The sequence below is a fragment of the Aulonocara sp. 'chitande type north' Nkhata Bay genome, linkage group LG15 (genome assembly GCF_057382095.1).
Source record: "Aulonocara sp. 'chitande type north' Nkhata Bay isolate Kocher_YH1m ecotype deep benthic linkage group LG15, A_spYH_male_GT1.1, whole genome shotgun sequence".
Taxonomy (NCBI): Eukaryota; Metazoa; Chordata; class Actinopteri; order Cichliformes; family Cichlidae; genus Aulonocara; species Aulonocara sp. 'chitande type north' Nkhata Bay.
The window spans coordinates 11,502,038-11,513,727 of NC_141358.1; the positions used below are offsets into that span (position 1 = coordinate 11,502,038).

Below are 11,690 nucleotides of genomic sequence, written 5' to 3' on the forward strand. Positions count from 1 at the left end.
CTAAACCAGACGGGTGCAGCAGCAGAGTGGTGGTGGGCCAAAAGACAGGCAAGTTGTTCTGGGCAGGTCAGTGGAAATGCTACACAACCAGGATCTGTGCCAATGAACCAGGCCAGACAAGTGATGGCTTTTTAAGGGATGTACCAACACAGTAAGTGTAAGAAGTAACACTAAATTATGAACAGCAACCCATTTAACTTCATACTGGATACATCCGAAACCTCTCTGGCTGGTTTTAAAAAGTAGACACCGTATAAACTATTACAATTTAGCCCATCACTTTCTCTTTTGCACACAGACACACAAACACTAGTCAGATACAAATCATCCCTCTCCAACCCTGTAATTAACACCTCTAACCACACCTGCTGATTGCTTTGTAGAAGCAATTCTGTGGGAAGAATAGGGACTCAACCTCAGTCTGGACTGTAAAACTGGACGGGAAAAAGAACAACTTCTTGGACGCTACGCGTTCTTGGATAAAGACTTTGTTAACTTTGTGTTGCTTTCACTCAAGATGTCTTTTTAAAACATCTGGAAAATGCGGTTTCCCCAGCGGAGCAGAACATTTGTACAGGGTTACAGCTACACTGCTACAGTACATCTCTGCTTTAGTACTTGAAAAAGCTGTTGTTTTGAGGGTAAACGTGACAACAGCGACAAAAGCGTCGACTCCTATAACGTCCAACTTTTTTGGAATTGTTTGATGAGAAGTTAGCTGTAATTTTTTTTGTACACTTGACTTCATATAAGCGGCAGGGAGGGTGTTGAAAGAAACAAAAATGTAATGAGGGACACTGGGACAGAGGTGGGTTTCAGAGGAGAACACATTCTGAGACAGAGGTGTGAGATTTGGCACAGGTGATGTTTGCTTTTCGCTGGGGACAACCACATTCCATATTGAGAATGCTTTTCGGGCTATGATCCTTCAAACGCTCTAAAATAATTGTATTTTCTTAGGATGATAACTGGACACATTATCGCATTTATTTCACCTGTTACGAGGTTTAAAAAAAGAAAAACAGCTGAGAGTGTCCAACAATTTGCAAAAACGAAAGTAAATGTAATAATGTGAGCATTAAAATGTGCGATTCTATAATAGCCCACTGAAAGCAGAACACACAGGTTTCACTTCGAGCTGTTTCAGTGGTAACAAACTGCGCTGTGTAACAATAACAACTTCTATGACCAAAATGTGTCAAAGTTTGTGCTTGTGGTTGTCTGTCTATTTCAGTCTCGTGTCTCTGATACAAAGTGACAAATTGAAATATAAACCAGCTACCTAAAGCTTTGTTCGGGTGGGGAGTGGAGGTTGTTACTAGAAGTGCTTGCTTGTGCATTAAGGTATGGAGTCTCGCTCTAAAAAATTTTTTTTAATACTCATCACAAATATATATTTTTTTCTAGTTTGTGTGAGGAGTGGTTTTTTTTTTTTTTTTCAAATATCAAGAATATAGAGGGAGAAAAGCTCATATTAAAGAAAGGGAGAAGCTGCTGGGCCGTGAAGTGGAATGAAATCGATAAAGTCAATATTTGCACCACTTGCACAGCAGTGAAATAACGGCATCGTCTACGTGACGTGTGGGTTTTTGTGCATATGTGTAGGACACCCTCACCTGTTTATATACAGTGCCTAACAAATGTATTAGACCATCTGTAAAAATAAGAACACGCAAATATTTTAGGAATACTACTTTAAAAAAGTTTGATAAAAAATAAAAATGACAGAATTCATGTTTTTATATCCAAATTTGAACTTGTACACTGGACTGGACAACATCGGTCACCTCAAGGCACTTTAATTTGTAATGTATTAGACCACCTGTGGCAATACAGTGAAAACACAATTAAAAATGATTTTGGTAAGATACAATAACATATTGTTTAATAATCCCAGAGTTGGGAAATTCCCATTGCTACAGCAGCAGAGTCCACAGGGCAGTAATAAACGGCAGGTAGCTACCACTATTGTTAATTTAGGGTGGTTGTGACAAAAAACCTTACGTAAATTTGTTAAGTACTGTATGTAACCAGTAACTGTAATAATATCAGCTTTATCTTTGTGTCAGGGTTTTGAAGTAGATGAAAGACTTCCTACAATTTTAAAAGCTAGAGGTTATAGAAAAGGCTAAATTGTGCTTTACGAAAGAAGTAAATTCTCACTAAATCCTTCAGCTGCCTGTAGTACATCGTTATTATAGACGTATTAATAAGTGCAGCTTTGAAGTCTCAAATATACTCAAAGATGACTTTTGCAAATAAACTGAATCTAGAAAACAGAAAAACCAGTTTAACTCCGCTGAACCTAAAAAGGGAAACAGGCTCCATAAAACTTGCAATCCCCAAAAGTGCATGTAGTGGTTTCAAGAACATGGGCTGGGCCCTCCCACTATATCTCCCCTGCTATATATTTAAGTCAGCTATTTTAAACTACTTCTTACTTTTTCACTTCCATGAAATGAGGGTGGGCTGACCAAGATGTGGTAAGTTCACTCTGAGAAAAGTTAACCAGGCTTCCTTGATCTCACTGACCACCGGGCAAATATGTTTCTCTTTAACAAGTCCTGTGGCTTCTGGTAATGTGTTTCACACTCTCAGTCCAGTTGCTTGATAAAACTGGAAGATAATTGCTTGACTTTAGTGACCTGCTGTTTGATCGGAAACGTATGTGGCCAGCTGGCAGAAACAAGTCCTCAACATTTCAGATGATCTGTGGCAATAAACTGGGGAATGTGGGGTTATTTACCACTCGCCAAAGTAAACAAAGAGACTTCCCAAATGGCTAACAACACCAGGACACAGAGATATGAGGAAGGGTGCAGCTTAAAAAATTCTCATGTAGCAGGGTGCAATTATTGTATTTCTATTTTTGACATGAAAGGACTTGGATTCAGATTAAAGGTCTTTTCTTTCTGAATGAACAGGGAGGAGTTGATTAAAGCCGGGAGCTCAGTTTACACGCTGTAAGCAGACACTTAATTCTCTCACAGGACCTCTATTTATTCGGTCAATGATGTTTTAAATTATGGGATATGCTGTGTGTAGTCACCTTTTTTCAAAAGCATGAGCCTGGGTACCACCCAGTGGCTCCGGGCCTTGAGCCACCCACCCATTCACACATCACCACAAGCACTACCATAAAAGTCAACACAGCCAGCCGTCATCAGTGACTTGGCAACCCTTTAAAACAAGACAAAGCTTTTTTGAGATGATGTATTCTTGACTACACAGCATACAAACAAGTGAAACAAACAGAGTCCGTTTTATAAATGCTTATGGGGTATTTTCACATCATAAACTTAATAAACTTGAAGCAACCACTTTGCTTAGCTTCCTAGACGCTCTGTGAATGGGGGGAGACAGCTAGCTAGACTCTTTATATGACAGCGAATCCATCTACTAACACCACAACACATCAATAACTAAGAAGGTAGAACTAAAAACTACTTTCGGCTGCTCCTTAATTCACAAGTGGGTATCCACATGTTTTGATTTGGCAGATTTTTGCACTAGATGCCCTTCCTGATGCAACCCCAAAGGGGTTTGGTTTGAATTTCCTCCCGGGAAGCCGCAGATATGCTTGAAGCACGTGGCCCTTGACAGTGGTGTTGGGGATGTGGCCCTTGACAGCCCTTTTATACTTGCTGCTAAGCAAAGCAGAAGAAGAAGAGGCAACATACAGAAAGTATGCTACTCCGATGAAACATAAATGAGATGCAGCAGATCAAGAAGGAGGGAATTTTCCTTTGAGCTGGCACAAATGATGGTGGCCCTTTTGTCGTTTGCACGAGGGAGACTTCAGTGAAGGCTAGTTAAAGCCAGTAGGTCCTCCAGCTCTTTCATTTAGCATATGAGTCAGACATGCTGTGCACATCGGGTTACCAAAACTTTGGATATGCATGACAAACGCCACTGACAGGCCTAAAAAATGCCACTCTAGTGACAAGCGTGAGTGCCAGCACATTTACGGCTCAATAATCAGAAAATATCGTCTAGTTTTACAAACCATGGGGAAAGGGTTCATACAATTGAAGACTAAAGTTAGTAGCATGCACTAATTGCTGCATGATATATGCAGAAAAAGCAGGAAAGCAACTGCAAAATACCCGCTCAATTTACTGAAACATCACTGAAAACAGCATTACAGAAACAGTTTAACTGGACACATCCCAAGTTTGTAGAACAAATTTCATGTTTTTCTTCAGTGACATGCAAAAAGAAGAAGCACTGTACGTTCAGTAGCGCCGCGCAAAAACCCGATCACAAACCATTGCCCACAAATTCATCTGGGATTTCTCTTCGGTTATAACCATCATTGCTCAGCAAGCCTTGAACAGCAGTTGCAGTTTAACAGCACTGGTACATTTGTAATGTTCTTTCCATCTGCTCTCTTTTCATGTGGCAAAAACAAATGCACTAATGAAAGATAATTACCCTGTGTTGTTTTAGTGTTTGCCTGTCTCTCTGGAGAGGGAGAGCAGTCTCTCAAGCGTGGAGATGCTAATTGGTAATGCTAATTGCTTCCATTATGTAATGACAGGGTCAACAAAAATATTTTTTTCAAATGATTTCCTATCCTGAAAATTCAAAACACACAAAAAAAGATAATAGATTATCATCAATGCATGCCTAATGGAGTACTTGTAACAATCATAAAATAATAACTTAATGACTGCATGTCTTCATTGCGAACCCCTCTAATTTGAAGCACTGAAGCTTTTCCCCTTTGGTTTCCATTCAGTAAAAAAAGCCGATTATCCTTTATTGACCCTTAAACTCAGTTAGAATCTGGCGTGTTACAAAGCAGGTAAATACTCTACTCAGCAGGCAAGGCTGCTTGTTTTACCAACCCTAAGAAAATTATGGGCCATCTGATTGTTTTGGCATTTAAGTTGGATGTGCTGCCAGTTAGGGGTTATTTTGGGGTCTAGTGGAAGTAATGTGTAGTTTTTCTCAACACTTGAGTCCTGCAGTTAGAAGGAATACAGAGTAAGTAGACCAAGCTGTCCTGCCTTCACTTCCTAATGAGGCTTGTCAGGTGGAGGTGCTGGATGGATGCAAAATATTATTCTAAATATTGGATTATTTTGAGTCTTTAGCATTAAAAATAAATGTATGTCTGTGCTTGGGTTGGTAACCTCTGCTTATCTGCTGCACAAGTCAATAACAAAAATGAAAAGGTGTTAAGTAAAGAATTAAACCGGGAGCTCAAGCACCTTTCCACATCACCGATTTCACTTAGGCTCAAAGTGCACATCTGGCAACCCTGTTAGGCAGCTGAAAATGCTGACTGACAGCTTGACCAGCACTGGCCTGATTTTCACTCTATGTGACATTTGGTATACTGCCATGAAGCCTGGAGACTGTCACTTTGGGCAAAGAGTCAGTGCCAATAAATCTGTCATTTAAAAGTGCAAAATATGATTTAAATTTTAAAAAGAGCTTGTTTTTAATATCCTTTAATAGGAAGTGGGTGTATTTGTGTGACTACAGTGGCGAGTTTGCTCCAGAATTCACACTTACATGACTGCCTCATTCAAAAAAAGCTTTTTAATGTGACTAACTTGTCAGCTTTTTCAGTATGAGTGTAAACATAAATGTGCATGCATGTGCATAAAATATATACTATTAACTGTGAACTATAAAATATTTAAATTCAAGCAGAAGGTGAGATTTGAAGTTAGAGGTCTGTAAAGGTCACCGGTGCAAAAGGTAAAGCGAAAAGGTTATTCTGATTAGGGCTGCCACAAACGATTATTTTGATAGTCGACTAGTCACCGATTATTTTTGCGATTAGTCGACTAATCAGATCATCATCCATTAGACGTAAAACTACAGCTTATTGCACCAGCAGCATCTGCTCTTATATAACTATCATTAGCTTACAGCTTTAAGTGTTTAAGGTATGTGCTAACTAAAAATAAAGACAAGATGATAGTTTATTAAATTTTAATGAAATTTGCAGATTGTTTCGGTGAAGTTTAATAAACTCCTTGCTATCTAAAATATAACAGGACACTGGAGTATATTCTGGAGCATCTCACACTTCTGATAATCAGCTGTCTGCTTGATGTTTATTCAGCTGTGTAAAAACTATAACTTTAATCTCAGACAAACTGATTTACTCAGGAACAAATAAAATACTAAAAAAAAAAAGCCAAACAATAACATTTTAAGTTATCTAAGTGACTCATATATATTTAACCAGAGTAGCGAAAGATGGCGGTGGGTTTGAAAACGATTTGCGGGGAGTCCGGTGTTCTCACGGCGCTAGTGACCTAGCCCCCGGCTAGCTAGCGAGCTAGTGGGTAACAGATGTCTCCGAAAACGTCAGAGCGCTTTTGAAAATATGTGGTGTCCTGATAAACTGAGCAGATATTTGAGGTTTACACAGCTACATTCTCGCCTGAAAATATGTTAAACGTTTATTTTGTGACCCAGAAAGAATAATAAGAGTAACATTAAAACTAACTAGCTGCCGCCATTGTTGGAAACTGCGCTGGGCCGCGCTATGAACTCTGGGACACAGCTGCTTCTTCTTCTTCTTCTTCGGGGTTTAACGGTAGCTGACATCCTTGTACATGCAATGCTGCCATCTTCTGTTTCAGTCCGTTATTACACTCTTAAATCCTGCCACTTATTCCTGCGTCTTTTGTGATCGTACAAAGTTTCAAACGACGCGTCGACTATTAAATCAGTCGTCGACGATTTTGATAGTCGACGTAATCGTGACTAGTCGACAAATCGTGGCAGCCCTAATTCTGATGTGAAATAAAGGAATGATGAGCAGTTTAATGCATCTGATCTTTGACCACCAGAATATCAATGATGTAGTAGCTCATCTGGCAGGTTAATATAGTACGTGAAGCACAAAAAGAAAGTTGTAAGCTGTCATTGGTTCGCTGTACAAACCAATGAGAATTAAAATCCATGAAGAAGGCAGGAAGCATCTCAATTAGAAATATTCAAAACAAATTAATCTAATTTCACTGCAATCTGAGCAATACTCAGTGAGGAGAAGAGCATAAAAATTGGAAAAAGGATCCATTAGTTGGTCATTGTGTTCAATCTTCGCTAAAATCTGCTCAGCGCTCTAAGAAAAGTAGCTAATTTTGTGAATTGTGGAGGGAGGGATGGATGGATAGACACACTGATGGACGACAGAGGCCTCGCCATCTCATTAACTTCCAGACTTACTTACAACAATTACTCCATTAATGGATTCACACCTCAAACTCCATCATTTATTTTAGAAAATAATAAGCATACAATAATATAAGTAGAGCAATAGAAAATAAAGGTAAGCACAATATATCACCAAACTGCTATTTGTTTATTTCCCGTACTATAATCTAATTAATTCAGTTTAGTTTAACTTTGTTATCACCCACACTAGTCTGGTCCACCCCACAGTTTAAGCACCTCTACATTAGCGGTTTCAGCCCTGTTAAGGTATGTAAGACACAGTGTTATACTCATTGTGTATTATTCATGAGTCTGTAGGAGGTCGAGGAACAGTATGTGTTCTTCCCTTTCTCTCTCTGCAGCAATTCCCAACTCATCCTCCCTGAATTTATTATATACATATAAAGTTTGTGTCACTACACCTACTAAGCGTTGACCAGCCAAACTAAACTTTATTTGAATTCACTTAAAAAGTTTGCTTTGAACCACTTCCTGGCCAGCAAAGGTGCAAACATGACACAAACTGAAGGGAGGCCGAGCGACCCTAAAGCTTCTTCTGTGTCTACGCATACTTGTCTAATCCCTAATACCGCCCCAGAGTCTCCAACTTGGACACTTTACTGGCCCGTTTCTGAAAAGTTAAATTTACGTGTGTGTGTTTTAAAAAGGTTAAAGGGTTCTTTTGAGAAGCAGAGCAAAGTTAGTGGTGAAAGACTCCCAGCCACATCAAGTTCAGCATTTATGATTCATGGCAAGAAGACTGGGGGCTATAACAACACACAAACACTTAGAAAGACGTGCATACTTAAATGTTGCTTAAAAGTCCATTAAATCGAAATATATGTTAAAGGAGTAAGTGCACCATGTATTGAGTAAGAGCACAGTTAAAGAGGACATTTTGCTTCGCTCTGTTTTGCTGTCTCAGCTCCAAGCACTTAAAAATATGGCATAAAATATGAAGAACGCTTCTTTCCCAGTCGTTGAAACTTTGTTGTAACTTTTCATTTATATACAGATTTTTGCCACACAGACGTGTCCATACACCCCCTGGCAAGAAGAGGCATTTTCTGGCAAGGTAGCTGGGTCAGCATACAGTTTATGAGCAAAGGAGGGAAAGACAGACACGAGAAAGTGTTAGACAAGGTCAGCGAGTGTGAACGCACAGTGGTGAGCAGGCTGTAAATTCAGCAGGTTTAAAGGTCTGCACGGCAGTTTAGTTACTGCGACTATACGGCATGTTGAGTGACATCCTCATCCACCGACCTCCCCACCGAGCCAAACAAAACAAGGTCTGTTCCCTACCGGCAACATCTGACTGAGAGAAACCCACACACCTATCACACAATCACACTAAATCAAGCTGCCAACCTCCACGTGCACGCCCACACTCACCCACCTCAACAGGATTCCTCACCTTCATCTTGGCACAGCGCAGCCAAAAGTAACACAAGTTAGGTCACACGTGTGTTTAACGAGGCACAGCAACAGACATAAAGTATCTCTTCATCAGAGAAAATGTGGTGCATTAGTTAGAAATGCCAACGCCAGGCTTAGAGCTATTATATTAAAAGTAATTGATTTATTTTATTCACTAGAAGGAGGCATTTATTTTAAAGGTCTGCTTCTCCTCATAATTCTGGTGATTTGTGAAGTTTCCCCTTATACAGTTTTTGGAGCTTGCATCTGGGTTCTGAATAACAGACACAACAAACTAAGAGTGAAGACTGTGTGAGCTCTTTGTGAAAATGACTTTCCTATGAACCTGTTCAAAGCAGTCCCAATCACAGGAGTATTTTGTACCGTCCCTCCTTTATCCTAGATTTCTTCCTTCCACGGTCTCTCCCTCAAGACCACACACACTTCAGAACAGAGACAATGAGCAGACCACATCTCAAGCTCTTTCACACACCAGCCCAACTGGATTTCTCTTTCTACAGCTGTTTTACATGCAACAAAGTTACCTGAAATGTGTCACAAACCTGCTGACTCAGACTCAGGAAACAAAACAACATCAAAAAAGGCTTTAACTTTATATGATCGATTTGACCCTGTCACAACTTTCAGCTACAAAGTCGTTCTTCATTGCCTCAGCATCATAATAAATGCAGACGATTAGTCATCCACATCCCAGTTGAGGTGCTACACTGTGGCGCTGTTACATAAAGAAAAACCCTCCCGAACTCCATACACTACAGTGGAGTCACTGTTTAACAAGGCTCAGGTCCACAGGGTCTCTGTGTAGAGATGCTGTGGAGATCAATCGTGGAGGTGGGAGCAGAGACTAGATTTTCTAGAGGGATTCCTCATCCTGGTCCACAAGGCTGAGTGTCAATGGCTTATGCCCTATAAGCCATTAACACTCAGCCTTGTGGACCAAATTATACATTTCTTTTTTCCTAATGGTGTTTTGATGTAATTTTCTTGCTTGCTCGTCTGTGGTAATAGCACATACATCTGCCCCATCATCAGCCTAGGCATATCAGTGTATTTGTTCAGAATAGAGCACTTCTTAGAAGCAGTACTGCAGTAAGGAAGCTATCTCACCATGCATGCATTAGCTTTGTGCAAGTACTTTAAAATAAAATAAACTGGTGTTGACTGCCATGATTTCTAGATTGCATTATTAGGCTCCAAAGTTGAATGTTCTGCAGTGTGAACTTTTAATATTTTAGCACTCTTCAAAAAAAAAAAGGTAAAACGTTCTATTTTAGGAATCTGTGCTTATGCTTTGAATGAAATCCACGTTATTTTTGACAATATTGTGCAGCTTTAGTCTGCCTATGTATTTGTATGCCAGTCGGTTAGACTGTGTGCTTGTGTGTGTCTACAGGAAACCAATCTGACCCAGGGGATTAGTAGCTGACCTGGAAAGTGACTCTCATTCTGTTCCAGATGTTTATCACGTGATAAAAGGTTAGCCCCCTGTGAGAAATAGGTAGAAATGCAACCTAATTTTTTCAAGACACAGGCCGTGTTCTCGCTGGAAAATCACCTTTGCATCTGATTCTGTTTAGGGTATCAAAGAGGTTGAAGTCACAAGATCAGACTTGTACAAGCAGACACTGCCTTTTGACTCTTGACAGATCTTATCCTAGAGGCTGACACTCAGACATATGTCTATGGCAGATGTGGCCACAAATGGGCTCTTTTTCACACACACAGTAGACTTTATCCACTTTACCGTAGTTAAGATCCAGTGCACTGTAATGACAGAAATATAGCTGCCAAGTAATGTTAAAATATATCTATATAAATATTTAAAAATAATCCCTTCAGGCCAGAATATTTTAAATTGGAAACCTGCCTGACATTAAAAAACTGGCAACACTGTAGCGTGCTTTTTATTAAAACAACCACAGATGCACTCTAGGCTTTAAATAACCGCATAAATTCAGCCTTTCACCCCTCGTTCAACCGGTGCAAGCCGTGCGTAATGAGAGCTGCGCGGCTGGAGCGCACCAGCTGGCTGTACAAGAAGAGGCGTCAGTCTTCAGCATGAATCCTAACAGTTGCTAAGTTCTAGTTGCCATAACACCTCTCAATCATGCTCTTAGAACTCACAGCGGCGTAAAAGTGACGATAAATACCCCAGGTTTAGGTGGTTAAACAAAATGAGTGAAAAAACTTCACATTTTTTCACACATCTTTGTAGACTGACGGGATGATATTGACTCGGGATGATACACAGCTGTGTATATGCAATAGTTAGTGTCTGCATTGATATTAAAATGTGGGGGTCTTTTGGGGTTTAAAACAAACTTCACGTGGATAAATTAACACTTAGAAATAAGCACGAGAGAAAATCGGTTTCGTCCACCTGGGCTGAATGAGGTTGAGGAGACGATGTGGCCTCCGGTGGGTTTCATGAAAGAGACCCTTTCCATTTTTGATAAACGTTTCTTAATAACTCCTACCGATAAAAAAAATGTCCAGACGCGGAGAGCAACTTCTTACTATTATTTTGATAACGACCTTCAGGAAGGAGGGTTTTTTTAAGGAAAAGTTCTTACCGAGATACTGTCTGATGTCTAGCAGGATTTTAGGAGGTCCTCCGTTCAGCTGGTAAAATAGGGAGCCGAAACAGAAGAGAAACAGCGTAGCCATGCAGACCCCATAACCTCGGAGAGAAAATCGCAACGGTAAAACAGAGAGTAAGCTGTACTTTCTGCTGTTTCGCTCTCTAATGTGGTTGGTAGACTGGCTATGGCTGTGAAGGGCACTGCTGTTGAAATTCTTCATCCTCTTCTCCTCACAAAGCGCTGCGGAAAGTCACCCATTCGCATGCGGAAAGTGAAACTTGTCGCTTTGAGATCATTTGAGTGAGACGGACAGTTAACTGGAGACGCGCTGGCACCCAGATCTTCTCCGCTGCTGGAGCCACGGGGCTGTTTTTTGCGTACAGCGTTTCGCTTCTGCTCGCTCCTGCTCGCTGGATGACTACTCCTTCCTTCCGTCCTCCCAGCCGAGTTAAGGGTCCATCCTTCTGCTCAGAGTCTGGGTGTCAG

The 11,690-nt window shown here is 40.4% G+C and overlaps 2 protein-coding genes across 3 annotated transcripts in view; one reads left to right on the forward strand and one right to left on the reverse strand.

Annotated features, from left to right (window-relative positions):
- The window catches only part of slc22a16 (solute carrier family 22 member 16), an 81,189-nt gene extending 71,145 nt beyond the window's left edge, over positions 1–10,044 (forward strand). Inside the window, exon 9 of the transcript XR_015125034.1 lies at positions 10,016–10,044. The gene's annotated coding sequence lies outside the window, so the exon portion shown is untranslated. The remainder of the gene's footprint in view (positions 1–10,015) is intronic.
- The window catches only part of usta (uronyl 2-sulfotransferase a), a 69,567-nt gene extending 57,877 nt beyond the window's left edge, over positions 1–11,690 (reverse strand). Inside the window, exon 1 of one of the 2 annotated variants that reach the window (XM_086264141.1) lies at positions 11,196–11,690. In XM_086264141.1, coding sequence (XP_086120267.1) covers positions 11,196–11,424 — 229 coding nt within the window. In that variant the 5' untranslated portion in view covers positions 11,425–11,690. The remainder of the gene's footprint in view (positions 1–11,195) is intronic. The other variant, XM_086264142.1, reaches the window with a different exon arrangement.